This window comes from Oryctolagus cuniculus, chromosome 5 (genome assembly GCF_964237555.1).
Source record: "Oryctolagus cuniculus chromosome 5, mOryCun1.1, whole genome shotgun sequence".
NCBI classification, from domain to species: Eukaryota; Metazoa; Chordata; class Mammalia; order Lagomorpha; family Leporidae; genus Oryctolagus; species Oryctolagus cuniculus.
Window position 1 is genome coordinate 50,965,086 of NC_091436.1, and position 22,264 is coordinate 50,987,349.

A 22,264-nucleotide genomic window follows, 5' to 3' on the forward strand; every position below is an offset into this window, starting at 1 on the left:
GATTTTTCTCAAAATAAAATAAAACCCTATGCTTACCTGATATTTGAAGACAATTAGAAAATCTCCTACAGGAAGATTTATGAAAAATGAAATTTGTTGGAGAATTCCAGTGGTTAATTATTACACATATACACTAACTTCTTTTATTTTATTAGATTTCTTTTTATTTTTAAATCTAAGAACACAAATACTTAGAGGGATTCTTCCCTAAACCTCTAATTAGTGCCTTCTAGAAACTTTCTAGTAAGAAATATTTTTGCATCAAAATTTCTGAATTTATAATTATTTAAAAGTACTAATTCATCACAGTTTTTATAAAAATATTGCCAATTTTCTCTCTATGCCCTTGCTAATAACTATTATATTTTACCTTATGCATGTTAAGGTAAAATTGTAGCTATTCTTTGTTAAATGCTATTTTAAAAACAGAGGAACAAAAGCAGCCAAATATATTGGGAATTTCTTTGTACTTTTGGGGGTATCTCTGACTATAACAAGTTTCTAAAATTACTGATACTAAAGATTTTATCTTGGAACACAAAAATCTGTCAATTGTGAAATAAGACACATAGACATGAGCATTTAAAAGAGAAAAGAAAGAACTACATTTACAAGCAAACTTTCAAAAGGTATAAGGGAATCATAGTTCAGAAGGACTGGCTGGCAAATAAAAAAACACAGGTATTTAAAGAGAAAAAACTCACAAAATTACTATGGTTGCCAAGTTTGTATGAGACCATTCATAATGAGCAAAGAGCAATTTCATCATGATCGCTGCATTCACAAAGATCATGATCTATCTCCATGTAATTATGGCCGCCAAGAGTCTGGACTTCAGGGACACACTCAAGGTTTGGTCTATTGATGGACCAGAACCAGAGACTTAGATTTTGGGTTCATCTCAGAGTACAGAGCATTTTTTAAAATAGTGGGCTATGAAGTGCTTTGTGCTTATTGAAATCATGGCAAAGCATCAGATTTTGCTTCTACAAAATGCACATTTTTACTTATTGACTGTTTTCTACTCTCCCATACCACAATTACACAGGACTTTGCATAGTTATTTTAAATGGATTTATATGGTTAATTTCATTGGTATGTCTCTTCAAATACGTCTCTGAGAACTTTTTCTCTTAAACTGGCTTTAGCCCTTACACAAGTATTCCCAAATATTCCTCATTCCACCTTATGTTGCCTGGCACCCTTTAATATGTACAATGACCAATCAAACATGTTAACTTCTTTAACAAATTATTAAATCCAGGCTTCAATCACAATAAACCTTTGCATTGTAAGAATTACAGATACTAAGAAAGCAATCTTAAAAAAAAACTTGAACTAAAATAAAAAGAACATACACCTCAAAATATTGAGAAATATTATAGATAAATCAAATTTCAAGTTCTTGGTGGGGGAAGACCAAACATAAATATGTGTGTAACATTATGAAGGTTGCCACTACAGGTGTTATGTTAAATACCCAAACTAGTCTAGTATCAAAATGAGAGTGGCAAAAATAGGATTAGGCAATACTTTCCCCTCACTCCTTTAACATGCACAAGTAAGTGGTTTTTATTGCTGTTCTGGAATACTTAGTAATTTAAAACAAAAGTGTCCAAATATTTCTGTGGCTGAAACATAATTTTTCAAATCATAACTCATTCCAAAAAGATGATCGCAAAGAGACTGGCTTTGGGGACATATTTACCCCAGTTTCTACCTCTCTTCCACCTAACTACGAGATCGCTCAATTTTAAGGAAGTTGTTGCAAACAATATTATTTCACAGTGATTCAAGCATTTCAGGCTGTTCAATGTAGTTTGAAACAAAAATTATCTTTCCATCAATAAAAAAAAGATCATTTTTCTTTTCTTTTTCAGTCTTGCTAAATTTTATTACCCTGCTTGGATATGCTGCACTCTTCTGGGCATAGAATTTCATAGCAGGCATCAAAAAATAACCAAGCCATAAAGCCGACTTTATCAAATCATAATTCCCTACAGATAAGAACTTGGAGGCTATGCCTGGCATATTTTACACAAAGCAAATACACCACAAATAATGACGGCTCAAGTTAATCCTTAAATGCAAGCTGGAGTTGGGGCGTGTGATTCAGTGTGTTTACTCACACAGCCTCACACGTGAAAACATCTGTACTGTGGACACCATCCTGAAAGGTGCCCAGCTGCTTCCTCTGTGCTAAGACCAAGGGCAGCAGCAGAACTGAAAGCACGTTGCCAGAGAGGGGTGTAACATAAGTCTGCTACTTAAGCAGCTTCCAGAAATGGCAAGTCAGTCAACTTTTCCTCTCTGATAACCCTGTATTGCGAAGCAACAGGAAATTCAGGAACGCACACTGGAAAACAATGCTGCGTTATCTTTCTTTCTCTGGGCGGGGGTCTTAGGAGGCGGTCAGGGCACTGAGGCTGTCTCTATGATATCAGCAGGGGCCGGGGTATTCTGAGCGATGTCACTGGGGGTGGAGCCAGCGTTTCCATGACATTCCCCAGATAGCAAACCCTGTAAGGCTGTCTGGAAAACAATCTCTATTGGACCAAGTCCTTACTTCGCTGGAAGTAGTCGGATCCAAGACTTAATTTCAACAAAGTGTTCAATTTATTGCTTGAAGCTCTGGCAGCATAAAACTGTCTTCTTTGAATGGAAAATTTGACCAACTGCAATGAGGTAAATGAATTTCGAAAGTGGGGGTTGGCGGGGAGGCGCACAACTTTTTTTTTTCTTCTTTTTAAGGGGAATAGGGTGCATGTACGAGGAGTCCTAAGCAACCACAAAATCCTGGGTGTCTCGGGACGTAAAAGGGTGTTAGTCAGCCAGACCACAGGGCCCCGAAGCGCTCAGGTTCACCGCCCCTGTAAGGCAGGGACTCCAGCTTCCAAGCTCCCGGGAGCCGGGGAATCCCTGCCTCGGTACTAGGAGGAGACGCGCTTCAGAGCCTCCCAGGGCCGGGCTTTCCTCAGCTTCCACAGACCCCTGGCGGCGGGGCCCGGGCGCGGGCCGGAGAGGGAGCCCAGGGGGTTCCGCATCAGCCCTGGGTTCCCCCGGGATCAGCCACCCGGGGCAGGGGCCGAGGTCCCAGCGCGATAAACTCCCCGACCCCGAGCCCCGCCCGCTGCCTGTCCGCCCTGGGACCGCGCCAAAGGTCTGGCCGGCTAGCCTCTCCGCCGCTCCCGCCGGGCTCGCGCTCTGGGAGGGGGAGACCCGCGACCTCCCCGCCCCCGACCCGGGCCCTGCCGGGGGCCCCGCCGGGCTGCGCTTCCCGTAAACTCCCCGCCCGCGCTGCCCCCTCCCCGCCTCGGCCCCGCCCCCGCGGGACCCTGGGCGGCGCGAGATTGGCCCGGCCGCGCTGTCACTCTCCGGCCGCGTCACCGCCCTCGTTTCCGACCGCCGGGAGACCGGCAGTGCTGTTTTAGTGCTGGCGGGGCCGCGGCGGAGGGCATCGTGCAGCCTGGCTGGTTCCTGCTCACCGGCCGCTCGCCGCGCTCGCCCACCTGAGCCGCGGCAGCGGCTGCGCGAGGCCGCACGCCCGGAGGGACGAGGCTGCCGGTCTCCGCTGGGAGATGGGGAGCGGCCGAAGTTGACGAGCCCCCACCCACACCGCGCCCCTGCTGCCAGCCGAGCGCTGCCCCCTCCAGGAGGTGTCGGCGCGCGGCCCGGCCCCAGGTGTGCGCGGGACGCCCCGCCCCCGGGGACCCGAAAACTTCCCCCCAAGTCCGAGGCGTGGGCTGCGAGGGCGGTGCCCGGAGCTGGACTCCGGACTCCGCACAGGGGAGCTGTCCTGTGGCTGGCCAGGCCGTCGGAGGGCGGAGACCCGCGGGAAACTTTGTCACCGAGCTCATTCCGTGTTCCTGTCTTCTCTCTCCCCGCAGGGGCTGCAGCCAGCGGTCTGTCGCGCCTGCCTGTTTGCTAAAGGAGCCGCCCCGGGGAGAAGCCCCAGCAGGGAGTGGTGTGCGCTGGGGGACCCTGAAGCCCAGCCGCGCGGCTTGGGCGGCCTGGATGCTCGGGACCCAGCCCCGCAGGCGCTGACGCCCGGCGGCGGCGGCGGAGGCGAAGTTTGGCTGCTGAGCGGCGCGGCGCCGGGCCCCTGGACAGACGGCCACCCGGCGGCGGAGGCGATGCCCGTGGGGGGGCTGCTGCCGCTCTTCGGCAGCCCCGCGGGCGGCGGCCTGGGTGGTGGCCTGGGCGGGGGTCTCGGCGGCGGCGGCGGCAGGAAGGGGTCGGGCCCCGCCGCCTTCCGCCTGACCGAGAAGTTCGTGCTGCTGCTGGTGTTCAGCGCCTTCATCACGCTCTGCTTCGGGGCGATCTTCTTCCTGCCCGACTCCTCCAAGCTGCTCAGCGGGGTCCTGTTCCACTCCAGTCCCGCCTTGCAGCCGGCTGCGGACCACAAGCCGGGGCCCGGGGCGCGTGCCGAGGACGCGGCCGAGGGGCGAGCCCGGCGCCGGGAGGAGGGCGCGCCTGAGGACCCGGCGGCGGACCGGGAGGACCCCTTGGCCAGGATCCGCGAAAACCACGAGCGAGCCCTCAGGGAAGCCAAGGAGACGCTGCAGAAACTGCCCGAGGAGATCCAGAGAGACATCCTGCGGGAGAAGGAGAAGGTGGCTCAGGACCAGCTGCGTGACCGGGCGCCGTTCCGCAGGCTGCCTCCCGTGGACTTCGTGCCGCCCATCGGGCTGGAGAACCGGGAGCCCGCCGACGCCGCGGTCCGCGAGAAGAGGGCAAAGATCAAAGAGGTGAGTGCTCCGTGCCCGGAAGCCCCGCTAGCGGCCGCGTGGTCAGGCAGAAATGGAAAACCCGTGAAACTCTGAGGATGCGTGTGGTTCCAGCGTAGGCGGACTCGGAGGTTGTCCTCTTACGCCAGGTGCTCTCGGGGCCAAGGCTTTTTACGCTTCCCTCTTTTCCTTATCATAGTAGATATGACCGTTACAGATCAGAGGTTGAATCCCATTGCCTTTAACTTGCATGTTCTGGTGAACATCAACCAGACCAGGTAGAAAAGTGACAGGCGATGGAAACCTCCTCCTAACCTGGAGAAAGGTAACAATGAAGGTATTAACCAGCTCCTTCCGCTCCCCTCCCTCCGCCCCCGGGAAGCTCAGACGTGGCTTTAATGTAAACGCAAAGCATCAGTCTTGCTGAGTAAAAAGGTTCTCCCAGAGGCCAGCCCAGCTGGCGTTAAGTCATGTGTCCCCATTCTGCCAGGTGGCACTGTAAGAGACTGTAAGGGTGAACTCCCGTCACAGGAAGGGTATTAATATTTACTCTTTTTTGGGGGACGGCGGGCAAGAAAACTTGAAAAGCCAGTGTTTTTGTCAAACTGTTGTGCAGTCAGAAATAGGGAATTCCGTATGATGCAACAGGTTTGCCTTTACAGCAACACAGTGATGACAAAGTTAATCTAGGACAAACATGGACTTTGGCATGGCTTACGTAATTTCTTTCTGGTAATTTTCACTTAGAACTTGCAACATGATTAAGTTCATGGCCAGCTTAAAGCTGAAGGGGACCTTAAAAATCCTTAAAGATTTAAATCCTTAAAGATCAAAGTTGAAGGACCCAGAGTTCCAGAACCAGTTAGTGATAGAGTCAGGACTGAAGTGAAGTACAAACTTACTGCCAGGCACCTGTCACCAGGAGGGCTGTGGACATGGCTCCCTCGAGGACCTACTTCCCTCTGTGAACCTCTGCCAGCTGGGTGTCACACAGAGTCAAGAGCGGCAGGGGCCATATTAAAAACTTGCCATCCCAAACTTGACTCAGTTTTCTAGAATATTTTATGAATGGAATAGGACTTTGGCGTTTTGAAAAGTAACACAGTCTCTGAACTGGAATGCTGTGTTCTCTCCTCGGGTGCGTACTCAGTCAAGGAAGCTTCCTGATGGCATGTTCAGAAAGTAAGCAGAATTGTGAGGTGGTCAGGAGGTGTTTTCTTGAGTGACTGCAAAAGAGAGGCAATCTGTTGTCTCAAGGGTTAAGAACGGATGCATTTGGCGAAGCTGTCATGGGGCATATCTGAGTGCTTTTCAGGTTCCTCTAGGAAGAATGCCTTTGTGCCTCCAGCTCACGTAGCTCACTTCCACAGTGCATCTGTCTTTCTGCCTCTTTGTGGCCTCTCCTCAGATGTAACACCCTCCCAGACAGGGGGATGAACTCTGCTCACCTGGATAACTTCTGTCTAGTAGTTTCCATTCTCCATGAAGTCCCACCAGTGTTTTCCAGTCAGGAAGTGTATCTGCCTGTGCTTCCTTTAAATAGGAAGAGTTTCATTTATACGTTTCATGCCTCGGAATTCATATGAGCTTCCGTGTAGTACATCACAGTTGTCCCTGGGAAAGATTCTCAATTCTGAAGAGGCACAGATGTGAAAAAGCCGCCAGCACTGACCAATAATTCACAGTGCGTTTAGAGCAGAAGCAGTTGGATAGGAGCAGTCCATTCAGGATGGTGTATTCAGTGTGCATAGCCATCTCTAGTAGATCCATGTAAAATGTGTCCCGAAATCAAAGGGTCTTAATTAACCATGAAAAGGGAATTGATGTGGCTTCTGTGTAAATGTGATGCTAACATCTTAGCACCTACATGTTTTGAAACTGCCCGGTGTTGCATAAAGCGCTGGAACTAAATGTGTTTTTAGAAATTCCATGTTGCTGTGAGAACCCAGAAGAGCCAGCATAATTGCCTTCAGCATTTAGTGCAAGGCTAACGGAAAGAAATGGATTATGATTTCCTATCAGATTGGTTCAGGCAGATGTCTGTCTTTGTAAATTAAAAAGGTACTCAGGCTATTCTAAAACCGTGCTATTTAGAGAGGAGAGAGTGGTTGCCCATTGTGGATAGGACACTGGACTTGACACTTTAAAAATTAGATTGGGGAAACACTATGGACTCCTTGGTGTTGGCCAATGAATCTTCTCTTTGGTTTTGTTCTTTATTGTGCCTATATTTTTAGTTCTCTTTATACTTTGGTTCTGTATTGCACCTGAAAGCACTAACCCCTCTGTTAAAATTGAGAAGATAAAGGCAGATGTAACATGTTGGAAGCTTAGACCATAATTGAAGATAAACTCTTGTTTCATGAATTTGGTTCCAAGGCAGTCCTTACAATTTTTTATAATGCCAACATAGTTGCATTATGGCACTGCAGTAAATTTTTTAGCAAATTTGTGTCTTAAAGGAGATGGATAGTTGGTTTATTTCAAATGGGACATTCCTGATGCCTTTCACAAAAAAGTGTTGAGTGATTTCTACTACTATTTTCCACTATGAAATCTTTGATGTAAAACTTCAAATTAAAGAAAAAAAGATTTTATTTCCCTGGTCCTTGTGAAAATTTTGTAAATGAATTAACTCCGGGATGTCCCAGAAATTAATGATATGTTCATATATAGTATGTATTTATTTTCATGAGTTTGATCTGGAAATTGTATTTGAGTGTCCTTAGCTTTTAAAAGCAGTGTTAGAATAATGAAGCACAGAAGTTAAAGTAGCACTGTGGAATTTTTAGGAAAATAGTTCATTTCCCCTTCTCTATCCCCTCTCCCTCCCCCCCTTTTTTGGTCTATACTACCCATTAGGATTAGAGCCATAATTCAGTTTGGGGAATTAACAGTTTATTGTTGGATTTCTTGGGTAAAAGGGGTTGAATACAAATTGCTAGAGGGGATTCCTCCTCTCAGACACTGGAGTCTGCACCAACCTCAGTGGCTCTGGGGTATCCAGGCTTTGGGACTATCATGTAAGACTTTTGGACCCATCAGCGGAGGAATCACAAATGCCTCTCTCAGTTTGTCCAAACAAAGCATTGTTAGTCTTCTATTCCAGACTTTATATAACCATAAAGAAAATTTTGATACTGGTGGCTAATGGTTAAAATAGGTGTTTTTTTTTTTCTGGCCTTTCATATACAGCCTTGAATACAATATGTAATTATGTAAACTATTGACAATTAACTTCTAGTAAAGATCAGATGTGGGAATAATCTACTTTTATTAAAACAAAATTATTTTATTTTGATACTTCAATTTATTTTATGGGACATTCTAGTGCAGAAAATAGCATTTACAAAATAATAAAAGCTACAGCTTGAAGACCTGTTCCAAGAGGCTTAGACACCCTTCGGCTGCTTGCCTATTCCACTGTTCTCTGCTCCATGACACCCTGTGTCCTTGAACATGGACCAGTGGAGATCATCCTACTTTGAGCTGGGAGAGGGCCTGCAGAGTTTGTAAAGGCTTCTCTCTAATGCAAAGCTATGTAAATTAAGATTTCAACAATGTAAGTACTGCAGTAGATGCTGATCATTGAATATTAATATGCAAAAGCAAGAGAAGATTGTTAATGGATAGTTAATTATATTTAGGTTAATTTTCTGTAGTTACTGATAAATTCTCTGAGAGGAATATTCTGTCTTCCTCAGCACAGGCAACAGAAATTCATATAAAAGGGCTCTATATAGGACTTAGAACCTGGTTAGGGTTGTAAAAAGAGGTTTGAAATATGCATTTTCTAATCTATGCATCTGTATTTCTTAGGTGAGTTAATGACCTAATCCATCTTGAGCACTTGAACCTAGTATTTCACAAGTTTAAGAAGTGCTGTTGTATGAGATCTGAATTGTTGAAACCTCTTGGAGAACTTGCATATTTGAGTCATATTATTTCATAAGCTATGGTAGTACCGATTCTTTAAGATTTGTAGGCATGTGTCGCAAGGACAGAGAGAAGAATAACTACACATCTATGTGAGGTATGAGGGGTAATTGTATAGAGAGGTCAGAATTGCTCTGGGACCTACTGATATTTCCTGGATCGGAAGAGCCCCTTTAACCTTTTAATTTCTTTATGACCTCCAAAATCATAAGTCTTGTATGTGTTTGTAGAAGATGAATTTTGATTGATCAAAATAAGAGCAGCAGCTTCTCTTTTGATAGTATAAAATGATTGGTCAATGGTCTGTTCTCTAGGATGAAAATGATAAACAAGAAACTTAACGTTTAATTTAAGGGAGAGGGGCTGGCGCTGTGGCTCACTTGGTTAATCCCATATGGGCACCGGGTTCTAGTCCTGGTAGCTCCTCTTCCAGTCCAGCTCTCTGCTGTGGCCCAGGAGGGCAGTGGAGGATGTCCCAAGTGCTTGGGCCCCTGCACCTGCATGGGAGACCAGGATGAAGCACCTGGCTCCTGGCTTCGGATCGGCGCAGTGCCGGCCGTAGTGGCCATTTGGGGGGTGAACCAATGGAAGGAAGACCTTTCTGTCTCTCTCTCACTGTCTGTAAACTCTACCTGTCAAATAAAAAATAAATACATCTTTAAAAAAATAATTTAAGGGAGAGATATTCTTTCTTTGTGGAAAGAGAGTCTCAACTTTGCTGTCAGTGTTCTTTGCCTAGTTCCTTACTTGGTGTTCAGTAATTGAACTAGGTATATTCCTCAATCCCCTACCTCTCAATTTGTTAAAAGACCCTTTACACAAACTCTGTAATTTTTTTAAAGTTACCAACAGTACACCATAAAAATGATAATTTTTAAATCTCTGATTTTTAAAACTAAACCTATGTTCTAGGTCATAAAGTATTGTATCTGCATGAGACCTTAGAGGTAGCTCACTGCATTCATTTTATAGTGGAAGCAGCTGAGATACAAAGATTGACCTGAAAATCACTTCACCAGTTAGTGGCAGAATTGAGTTGAGAATGGAAATCCTGGTCCTCAGTGAGTTTTGCTCACTATTCCCTTCATGGCAGCCTGCCTCCTAAATAAAGCTCTGAAATATAAAAATGGACTGTATTCATTGCTTATAGACCCTAATGTACAGTGAGTACAAAACACAGTCAGTACAGTTCTGTAGTATTTTAAATCTGGTTCTATGTTAGTTTTTGTTAACTGGTCATTTTTAAAATATCTAAACTGGAGGCACATTATTGACATCTTCTTTTTAAAGTAACCAAGGAAAGTTTGATGTAACATCCCCTTCTCTTTATAAAGATCTCTGTATGAAGCAGAGACATAATTATTCCATCAAACATTCTTCTTGAAGATATGAGAGGACTAAAAAGGGAGAAAGGAAGCAAGACAGAGTTGCTGATATGCAAACGGTGGAGGGCTGCCCAGAGAGTAGGGATGTGATGGTGTAAGAAGTTCATTCAAGCTATTAACGGGCATGCTCTTCTGACATTGCACAATGTGTAAGAGAATTGATAACTATCCTAAAAGGCTATATACTTTTTAATAGAAGACACACATTTCAAAATCACATAGGTCTCTCTACCTCAGCAGGTCCTAGAGACAATCTGGGTGCTCCTGTCTGTCCCTGCTCTGTTCCTCTGCGCACTACAGTGATTAGAAGGATACGTTCTAACAGCAAGCATTGTGTTGCTTCAAGTTAAGCTGCTGTTTACAATGCCAGCATTCCAGATCAGAGAGCTGGTTCAAATCTTGGCTACCCACTTCCATTCCAGCATTCCTGCTAATGTGCCTGGGAAGGCAGCAGGTGATGGCCCAAGTACTTGGGCCTCTGCCACCCGTGTGGGAGACTGAAATACAGTTCCTGGCTCCTGGCTCTGGCCTGACCCAAACCTGGCTGTTGTAACCAGGTTTGGGTCAGGGGAGTCACTCAGCAGATGGATGATCCCTCTCTCTTTCTCTTTCTACCCTCCCCACCCCCATCACTCTGCCTTTCAAATATATAAATCTTAAAAAAAAAAAGCCTACGTTCTAGACTTCAGTTAGCCGACTTCTGTTCACAAGCTTTGTGACCTTCAGCAAATTACTTCTTAGAGTTTCAGTTTCTTCATTTGTAAAATGGGAATAATAATAGTACCCACGTTGTGAAATACTTAGAATGGTATCAGGAATGCCTTGGAAACGTAATAAATGTTACTTGTTATTGTTACTGATCCATACCTAAAGCCACCAAGCCAAGATTACATTGTTCCATCTACTGTTCAATAAATCAAGAAAGTGGATCAGGAAATTTCAAATGATCAAAAATAGTTAAAATTAAGTTTTGGTGCATAAAGAGATACATCTCCAGTTCAGCTAAATGATCTCTCCAGATGGCTACAATTTTATTGTGGTGTGGTCAACTCTGGTTTTCTCATATTCTTGCCAGATTCCAAAAAATCCTTAAGTATCTTTAACATCATAAACTTATTGGGTATACCTCTTCAGCTTCTGCACTTCAAAATATGTGCTACAGTATGAATTTGTCTCAAAGCCAGATGTGTTTATTTCTAAAGTATCATCATCTCAGAGCAGTCCCAGTTGGCTTGTGTTCTTAAGCATTAAAACATTCCTCAAAGTAGGGAGATGGAGTAAACTGAATTTCAATTAAGTTTGTCTTTAGAGGAATTTTTTTTTCTTAGATTTATTTTATTTATTTGAAAGGCAGAGTTACAGAGATATAAGGAGAGAGAAAAAAAAAGTGGTCTTCCATCTGCTGGTTCACTCCCCCAGATGGCTACAATGGTTAGGGCTGGCCAGGCCTGAGTCAGGAGCCAGGAACTCTATTCAGGCCTCCTGTGTGGGTGGCAGAGGGCCAAGGACTCCGGCCATCTTCCTCTGCCTTCCTAGGCGCATTAGCTGGATAGGAAGTCAAGCACTTATTATACTCAAACTCATACTTCATTATGGAATCTGGGATACAAGTGGCCACTTAACTCACTGCTCCATGATGACTGCCCTAGAAATGTTAAGAAACTATTTTAGATTTAGAAAAAATGTATAATTATGGCAAATTCTATAATCAGATCTAAGTCTATTACCCGATAGGCATGGTTTGCAGAGATCAGTTATACTTTGGATCTCATAAAGTCTGGTCTTTTTGAGGGCTTCCCATTGAATTTAAATGTAATAGGGTTTCAGACCCTGAAGGAGCTCCTGAACTCCAGTATTCACTTTACATCTGAGAAATGGGGCCTGGTGAGCTGCAACTTCCTAAGAATCTCCCAGTGTCCAAAAGCAGGGCTGGAAACTGCTTCTTAGTGCCCAGGCCCAGATTCGCCTGGATAATCTTGACTGCAGTGAGAACATGTGCTTTGGAGACTGGCAAGTGGTGCCCTCCCTCTTCCTCAGCCCTGAAAGGCACGCCAACAACAAGAAGCCCAGAGGATCACATCCGGGAGGAAGAAGGAACATCTTTGCTGGGTAAGGCATTGCCAGACAAAGCAGTACTGGCTCATTCCTTTGCTCCAAGGAATGTGCCAGCACTGCTCCACCCTCCGTGAGTCCAGATAAAGACTTCTGTGATCATTAGGTACTTGAAAGAAAACCAAATGCGATTAAGGTTTAAGAGCATTTAAGAGTCACAGCCCTCATTTCTATCACAAATACTCTGGGCACATTAGTGCTCAGCGCTCTTGCAGATAATCCAGAACGAAGATAATAAAATTAAAAAGGGTGCATATCCTTTATGTTTACTTGACTTCTTTAAACTGTCTGCTCCCTCACTCTGATTTGTTTTTTAACACTGTGTTTGTCTCCCTGGCTCTTAAAATTATGAAAAGTCCAATTCCTGATTTGTTCTACTACTTTCGCTCTGTATCTTGCAAACAAGTAACACTCCCACCATATTGTACCAACTTTTATTTGCAGTTTTCATTTATTTATATGTGGGTTTCCATTAGATTGTCCTGTCTCCAACCCCTTGTATGGGAGTATTCAATATGATTAACTTAGTCTGAGAGAAGGCATGGAAATAAGGATATGAAACCTGGTCAAGTTCTGCAAGTTTAATAATAGTGGCACACCACATTCTAAAGCAGTCCTTGTTGCAGTGCTGTTGAGAAAGCCTGTTTACCCATGCTTAGAGTTTATGGAAAAGGATGTGGCAATAATTTGATGTATATAGGCCTGTGAAAGACTATGGTGAAACACAAACTCAAGCCACCCAAGGACCATGAGCTATTGCTGGACTATCCATTTCTGCCAACTGCTTCTTCACAGAATGGTCTTTTCAAGATGACTTGACGAATGCTTGGTTCTTCCAAGAGACAAGAGGGTTTCACAGATAGGAGGCCAGGGCTCTAGGCCCATGCTGGGATTGGTACATCCAACTATTCTGATTTATGTTTAGGCCTTGATTGCCTAACTCTAGCACATCTTTTATGGGAATATATGCTGTAGCTATTAAAAGGGTATGTTTCCTCACTGTAACTGTGTGTTGAGACATAAGGCACAAGGACAGACCTGTGGAATGATAAAGATAGCACAGGGGTATGTGCCCAGGGTCAAAGTTTCCATCCAGCTGCCTGAAATTTCACCACTGGTGCTTCTCTTTCTTTGGTGCATTGCTTGCTAAAGCTTGCTGTTAAAGGTATATCACCCAACTTGCTCAGCAGAAATCATACTTTGAGATTTGTCACAGCAAGGAGCATAACAAGTTATTTGGAGAAGCTAGTATCTTTCATTGTGTTATTTCATTATAAACAAATGCCTGCTTAGGAAAGAACATTTTGAAAGTACATAGGAGTAGAAAAAAGAAAAACAACTCTTCACAGTTCCCTCCTCAGTCATAAGCAGGGTCAGCACTACTCTTTGCCTGCCCCAACATGGAAGATTTTTTTTCCTAAAGTGATAACCCTATATATGTGTATGTATATGTATATATGTATATATGGGTGTGTGTGTGTTTCATTTTCTTTTAAGTGTCATTTTACCATAGTATAATACATGAGATAGAAGCATCATAATTTATTTTAGAATTTCCTTTACATTTCCTCATTGTGAGTTGTATAGAACAAAGACTTTCTAAGGAGCAGGCTGGGAAGAAGGCAGAGCTCTGAGTCCTAAGGCCTGGGATAGCAGAGGAGACCCACCTCCCCAGCTGGCTGGAAGCATGTGTGCTCCACAGGGAGGCCACGTCCTGAAGGCCATGGATACAGTTTTATGCCAAAAAACTTTACATATTGACTTCTTCCCTGTGTTGGACACCTAGGATAAACAATTATTTTTATTGATAAGGAGTTGCTACTAAGTACCTACCAGCAGCCCACTTTCCTACAGCTGAGACCCTGTCTCCTTCCACCAGCTCTTCTTCATTTTTCAGTCCTAGTTGGGATTTGCATGAGATACATGAGAAAGGCATTAACATCTATAGATTCAGGCATGGAGATCGGGGGAGGGGGGACCTTCTCTTTTTAGAATTCATCAAGGTAGTTTCCTAATCTTTTAAGGTCATAGATGAAGATCAAACATGGTCCAGATGAAATTTCAGAAGGGTTTTATTGGTGCCAGAAAATGCCAAGTCTTACAAAGCTGAATTCTTATCAAAGAAAAATTAACGAAAAAGACACCATTCCTAGGATTTCATAGCAACATACATTCTTATGGTTCAAAGGACAGGCAAATCTTTTTTTCACTAGAGACCTTTAGGGTTTTAAGTAGAATCAATAGGCTTTTTGTCTAAGGTATTTTTTTTTTTTAAATAAAAGGAAAGCATGATTTGTTTATGAAGTTTGGGCTCTGTTTCTTTTGGTTTTGTTTGATTGGGAGGTTTTGGGGTTGTTGTTTGTTTGCTAACTCCTTCAAGGGTTTGCAGTCATGCTTTTTAAGATAGTTAATAGCTGCATGTTTCATATTCTGACCTTAGTTAGTTCATAAAAGTCTGCCAAGTGCCAGGACTATTTAAATTCAGCTTTGAGACTGCGTTAACATGATGAATAACGATTGACATAAATGTACTATATTATTTTTATAAATTGTGGTTTAAGATGATAGTAATTTTAGAATGTTTAGGATGCTGTTCTCTGAGGCATGTTATTTTTGTAGTGAACTAGCAGAGTTGAATGTTAAACCTAGTCTGCTACAGGTTTTCAGCTCATAATTAGAAACGTCTGACCAGTCCATATTTTGATTTACAGAGGTATTAGCCCAAGTCAGCAATTTTATAAGGCATTCTTATTAAGAAATATAAAAGGAACTTTATGTAGTAAAAAGTGTATTTTATAATTGGCACATATTTAATAAATTGTATACATTCACTCATATTAAGCACTTTGGCTAGCCTTCATTATTTAATCCTTCTGGGGTTACTTAACATAGAATGCATGATGAAGAACTTGGTAGCTTTCAAGGGGGAATGAGGTATTTGAGGAGCATAAAAAATGAAGATGATTTATTAACTACTGTTGAAAGCTGCATTAGCAGTTAGAGTGAATAAAAATTATGATTTCTGGAGTATTCTCTCAGTGGTAAAATAAAGCCATAGTGCAAGTTATAAGTACTTTATTTTTCTTCTACTGCAAGAATACAAAATTTCTGTGACACGGGCTCTTCATAGTCATCAATTTACTTGCAGCACTACTCAGTTGAGGGTGGGAGAAAGAACCTCCCCCTTTCATTCATATTTCCCCCGGCTCAGTTATCTGTTGGCTTTGTTGTATGCGCAAGCTTTTTAAAGACAAACATACCAGCAGGAGTTATTCAGGTAAAGTGTGATCCCCTTCTAAGTAATAAAATAGTCCAAGAGTGGTGACCAGTGGTCTTTGGAATCTTTCTCCTATGTATACGCTAAGTGTAGCTGTCATCTGTTGAGGGAATTTTTTTTTTTTTTTACAGTAGTCAAACTTTGTTCAGAATCAGATCTAGTGTTAAGAGTGGAGTATGTTAAAAATTACCTTTCCCAGTTTTAAAGTTTTTATGAATGATTTTTAAGGTTAAATCTGTATCTGTTTTCTTACAATTTATAGGCTGGCTGTGAAAATGGTTCCTAAAAAATATTTTGAAAAATTTTGCAGCATTGGAATAAATGTAGATAATTGTAAGATTCTTTTAAAGGTCAAAACTTGCTTGACCATAAAAGTTCTGTGGTTTTGTTGACAAGTCAATGTGCTTTGTATTTAGAACCTATGTTTTTTCAGATATGTTATTTTTAAATTAGGTACATTTCTGTTCATTCTTATCTAAAGTAATATACTGTATTTAATAAGAGCTGCCATTTTTCTTGTGTTTCAATGTTATACAAGATAAAGATACACCTAATTAAAGTTGGTTTGAGTTTTTTTTCTCTTCCAATAAAAAACTTTGAGATAAAAACGTGTTTTAATAAGTAGTGCTTACAATACCGCACTGAGTTGAAAAGTTAGAGGTTAGATATTATTTTCCACTAGAGGAATCAAAATTTTATAAGCATATTCTTTTGTAAGAAAATGTGCTATTTTAAGCAAGAAGAACACTAGCCGTCTGTTTCCCAGTTTAACATTATATCTTCTGAAATGTGCCATCTCATATACTAATTGCAGGGTAGAGTCTATGAATTTGCCAGTGATTCCTTTTGCAGCCCACTCTGCAGAGATTAGATTAATCTTCCTAAAATATCACTCCTCTCGTGGTGCTCATCTCAGTTATAGTGGTCTTCCCATTTCATATGAAGCAGCAATTCAAACCTCAAGGTGTACTAGAATCACCTGGAAAAGATGTTAAAATACAGATTGCTTGACCCTGTCCCTAGAATTTGATTCAATGGACATGGGTGGGCCCCAGAATCTGCAATTTTAATATGTTCACAGGTAATGCTGATGCTGTTAGGCTAATGATTTCAATTTGGAAAACATTGCTGTAGAATGAACTTGTAACTCCTTAGCTTCTACACATGGAGCTCAGTTTGCTTCTTGAGTCATATCTTCAATTATTTACTGGGAAGGACTCTGCTTTCATTAAACTTAAATCATTACTATCTCCAAAACACATGTAATGTAGGATTTTCCCTTGTTTATTTCATTCCCCCTCAAAAAAGAGTGTCCTTTGATTTGCTCAAAATCTATGTCTTCACGCAGCCCTCTCTATACTCTCAGCCTTTACTGATATCCCCACTTCTGCAAATCCCATGTCATTTGTTATTTCTGCCTTTGTTTTATACATGTATGTGTTATCTTTCTGCTGATTTCAGACCCCTTAACAGAGGAGACTTCTTTTCCTATCCACTGGGTTCATGGTCCAGAATTTGACAGTAGAAGTTGATTCAGATTAAATATGAACAAAATGAGAAACAGTTTCATTCAATACATCACCAAAATTTTTTACAATCTTGGTAGAGTGTTGAGGAAGTCTGTCAGAACAGAAACAATGTGAAGTGGGGATAATAACTATTGCCGGGTTCTAAGAGTTAAAATAGGAAGTGTATGTGAATCTCAACACAATGCTGAGTACAATGGCATGTAGCATTATTTAATAAATATTTATCATTTATTTATTAGCAATTAGGGTTGGATGGGAGTAATAATCTTGGACTTTTGCTAAGAAAAATAGTTGGTGGGGCCGACACTGTGGCATAGCAGATTAAGCCGCAGCCTGCAATGCCAGCATCCCATATGTACGCTGGTTCCAGTCCTGACTGCTCTGTTTCCAATCCAGCTCTCTGCTAATACACCTGGAAAGGCACCCATATGGGAGGCCTGGAAAAAGCTCCTGGTTCTTGGATTTGGCCTGGCCCAACCTAGCTGTTGCAGCCATTTGGGGAGTGAACCAGTCAATGGAAGATATCACTCTGTCTCTCCCAGTGTAACTCTGCCCTTCAAATAAATAAAATAAATCTTAAAAAAATAAAATAAAAAAAGGAAAAGAGTTTGTAAGTAAATTGGATTCAGGAAGTTTTTTCCAGGAAAGGAAAAGTTGTTTGCAGCATTGGTGTGTTGAGCAATATCTCCTATTTTCTATTGTTATTTTCCTCTTCAGTTGCTGCTGCCAAATCTGTGCTTCCTGTGGCAGGAAAGTAAGCATTGTTTGCCTTGTTTCAATTGTTTTTCCACCGAAGTCACACTTATCCTTAGGGAGACAGTAGAAAGGGTGTTAAACAGAGCAGGTTCTCATTCATTCATCAGTGTCCAGTTTCCTCCGACTTCCTAGCTTGGTGTCACAGAAACACTCAGATTTGGGCAGAGGAAGGACAGCCTGGGAGAAGAACAAAATCTGAAGAAATAGTGTCAGGGCAGCAAAAGTAATATTGTGTGAACCAAAATGCTGAAAGTCTTTCATTCAGAGATAGCTATGTGTATAAATTTAGCTCAATAATTAGGCATATGGTGCTTTCATTTTAGGACATCTCTGCAGCCTTTGTGATAATATCCGTTGATTATTAGAGCTGCTGCAGCTTTAGCTATGTTGGCAGTACAGATTCCTACTGCATTGAAAACAAGAAGTGAAGAATGAAATGGAAAACTGAATTAATAACTTTTCTTGGTTGGCTTTAATCTGCTCTTTATTAACTGGGTAGTTTATGCCTGGAGGATTAAATTTGGAAACAGAAAACCAACTAACATTCTAAAAGTTTACTCCCTCTTTCTGGAAAATTATACTCTTAAAGACTTCTGAAAAACATTTTGGTTGCCGTTAGTCTTAACATAAGACACTTAAATTCTTATGATTCAACTTAAAATAATAGTCCTTAATCTATGATATAATTCTTAATTTTAAGAGTATTTCATATTAGAATTGAAATCAGGAGTTATTTAATAAAAATTGGATAATATTAAATGGTAAAGGTATTTTTCCTGGGCATAGATGTATTTTGATGCCCCATTTTTTCCCCTAGCTTTTCAATCTACCCAGACCCATAGCTTTCAATATTAGAATTATAAATCTGCTTGCCCTTAGTTGGTGGTAAGGAACACAGGAAAAGCAAAATCAAAAGATATTTCTCTTTCTTTCCCATGCTGTGCCAAATGTTTGTAGAACTGATTTGAAACAGACAATTGTAATTTTATAAATTTAGGAAAGAGCTCCAATTCAGGATGTAGCATAGTAAGATGGACTCAAGCACAGAGGTTTAAAAACAGTTTCTTTCAGGGGAGTGAGGGAGGGTGATGCTATTCATGTATTTTTAATGCTTCTTTAATTGAGTCCCATTCCAATCGAGTATGTATGCCTTTGAGCCCGGGACATCAGTGTCTTCAAATGCTTCTGCGGTTGTAGCTCTCCACCCACCTGTGATGCGGAGAATTACACTCTAGGTTTCACTAAGGCATCCACACTAGAATTCAGACATTCAGAGGGGCTTCTTGGAAAACAGGGAAGAAGTTTGGCAAAAGGTAATACCAGGTATTAGCCTGAGTTAACCAGTTGTGGATTCCTTATTAGGAAAACTGCTCTGGCTGTGTGTATTCATGCATAAAGCTTCAGACCTAGGTTTCCTGTGTTTGACTGATGGGGTAAGAGAGATTTAGGATTTGATAACTAAATATGCCACAAGTAATCAGGTGTTAGTTTCACTTGCATAGTTCTGATCAGTTTCCTGTTGACTGCCTTTTTCTGTCATGCCTTGCTGTTTACAACGTGTATTCTTTGGTGTTTTGTCTTAGAGGAGAGCAGCACTGATGCACAGAAGGAGACAGCAGGAAAGCAGCAGAAGTGGGGTTATAAATATTAGACACATCCGCTTATTAGTCACCTTCATAATCAGGAATGGAGTGTGCTTGTCAGCAGGATCTCGGCAGCTCTCCTCTTCCTGGAAGCCTGACACGTGAATCACCCACACCACCACTGCCTGCAGACAGGTTACCTTTCCCCTGAGCCCTGCAAGGCACTCTCCAGCTGCTCGGATTGGAATTCCTGAGGGAGAAAGCTGTCTACTTAGGCGATTGGTTAATGTGTTTGTGGGCCTTAAGCTCTCCATAGAGTTGCTCCAGAGCTATCCCAGGAAGTGACGCCTTTGATTTGAAGTCTGCATCACGATTGTGTTGCCCCTGTGTTCCAGAGCACAGGGGATCTTTGCAGGCAGCACTTCCAGGATCTGACTTGAAGGTGATAAAGCAAACTGGCAGGGAGGGAAGGTTCTTCCCCCACTGCACGGTGAGATCACTGCTCCTACACTTCACTCTGGAGTGCTCCGTCCTCACAACCCTCAGGGGGCACAGAACACAGCAGTACTCTAAAAGAGAATGCCTGCTGTATATAATGCACTCCAGTTCTCCACTGTTACATAACAAGATCCCAAGTGGGAGATTTCTCTTTTAAGTAGAATTTTGCCTTAATATTAAAAATGAGAATTTTATTGCTTTAAACCTCAGCTATTTTTAGGTGTATTTGTTTTATGAACAACAACAGTGCCTGGTAATTATCTTTCTCTGTAGGTTTGAAATAGTGGCAGCCACTAAAACCAGACATTTCATAAAAGTGCAGCGCCTTTGTTATACTCTACATACGTTTCTTCTTCCTTCTCATATAAGGGATTTGTTACTCTTCCTGTTCTGAGAATGTCTCTTTACCTATTTTCTATGTAGCTAGATCTGTATGCTTATATAATTAAAAAGTCAATAACTAGATTCTTTAAATCTTGTACAGATTTTTGTCTGCTTTATCCACATTTGTAATTTTAGAGTGTTGAAAGTATGCAACTAAATGCTGCATGCCACATGTTCCAGTGTTTTCTTCTTTTTAGGCACTGAGCCAACCCCTTTATATACCTATTCTCATTTAATTCTCAGAATGATCTTGAGTTCAATACTGTTTCCTCCATTTTACACATATGAACTTGAGGCTAAGAAAGAGTTCAGAAAATTGTCCAGAGTTAAAAAGCTCCAGTGTGCCTTCCTGGAGATTTGAACTCAGGTCTGTCTGACCCTCACAAGCATTCTGCCATCAGGCACTGGCTCCACTGGGCTTCTCTTGGCCTCTGGGGCATTGGCGCTCTCCAGGGCCTTGAGCAGTGTTTGCATCCCAGCTGTGGCAAACACTATGCTTTGATTCTAAGAGTAAAACCCATGTTCAGATTCTTTGGAAAAGCTTCTCTTAAGAGCAATATTGTGCTCAACATTAAGCATTATGTTTACTAGTGTGTATTCATGCATTTGATATACCTAAATAATATGTATATACATAATGTATACATGGTTGTGTGCATATATAATTATTTAAAATAATGCTTTAAGCACTAATAAAAATAATTGAGAGTTCTAGAAAGTTGTTTAAATCAACATTATGAGAAAGACTGCCAAATTAAGAATTTGTTTCCTTTTCTATTCCTGGCCCTGAGGAAACTATGACTTGTAAATTTTGGAATATATAACCTTACAATTATTTAATTTTTAAATGAGAGATTCCATAAAAAGTATAACCATATTAACATAGATGAAATTTGAATGCTAAATTCACAGTGAGGTAGGTATTCATGGTACTTCAAATACCACTGGAGATGCAGAATTAAAAGATAAGTTTAGTTTGGGTGCCAGAGAACTGAGCTACAGTATTGTAGCTGAGAACATGCTAAGAAGTGGGCCACAGAACTAAAGCAGAGAAGAAATCTTGTGAAATGTGTAGTCTTTATCCTGATATTCTTGGGAACCAGGAGGAGGGGTGATATGTTTAAATTGGGGAAATAATATCATTTTTGCATTTTCAGATGATGCTGGGGTCAAGGACATGTGTTAGAATGCTCATCAGTAATGCAAATAAGTGATGACAATGGCCTAAATATAAAAAGGGGTAGTGGAGCTAGAGAAAGTGAACAGATCCTTGAGATAATTTAAAAAATAAAATTGAAAAGCAGAATGTTTAGCCTAATGGTTCAGACACCCTTGCCCCACATCATGGAACCTGGATTTGGTTCCCGGTGCTAGACTGACTCTACCTTCCTGCTAATGCAGACCCTGGGAGACAGTGGTGATGGCTGAGTTCTGCCACTCAATGGGAGACCTGCAGAGCATTCCCAGCTTCTGGTTTGAGCCCCAAACCCAGGCCATTGTGTACATTTTGAGAGTGAACCAGTGGTCAGAAGCTCTCAATCTCTGTTGACTCTGAAATAAAGATAAAATGAATTGTATAGAACTTTGTGAGCCCTTAACTCTGGAGAATGAGGGAGGAAATTGAATAAGAGATGGTACCTGGGTTCCTGAATTGAACAAAGGGTTGGATGGCAGTTGAAATCCCAGGTAGAGGAGTGGAGTGAGGAGGGGGTGACAGATTGTGGGGTTTGAGGTGTGATAGTGAGGAGAAATGTATAATTAGAATAGCTCTCTTGTAAGCAGGAGGAAATATACAAGATTGCAAAGAGAGGTCCAGATCAGAGATACCAACCTTGAGACCATCAACCATGGAAGTAAAGAAGATCCCTCAGGACAGAATGTCCCATTAGGAGAAATGAAGGCAAAGAAGCCTGAAGAACATGGGCATTCAGTAGATAGAGTAAGATAATGACAGGGAAGGAGCTCAGAGATGCAGTGAGAAAACCAGCAGAGTATGACGTTTAGGCACGTTTTTTAGATGTTTAATGTTAAGTGTAAGGATTGAGAATCACTTTTGGATTTAATAACAAGTAGGTGA

At 41.9% G+C, this 22,264-nt stretch overlaps 1 protein-coding gene across 3 annotated transcripts in view; it reads left to right on the forward strand.

Annotated features, from left to right (window-relative positions):
- Nucleotides 1-2,517: 2,517 nt before the first annotated feature.
- The window catches only part of MAN1A1 (mannosidase alpha class 1A member 1), a 218,455-nt gene continuing 198,708 nt past the window's right edge, over nt 2,518-22,264 (forward strand). The window contains exons 1-2 of one of the 3 annotated variants that reach the window (XM_008263299.4): nt 2,518-2,685; nt 3,888-4,748. In XM_008263299.4, the coding sequence (XP_008261521.1) occupies nt 2,659-2,685; nt 3,888-4,748 (888 nt within the window). In that variant the 5' untranslated portion in view covers nt 2,518-2,658. 3 annotated transcript variants of the gene reach the window in all.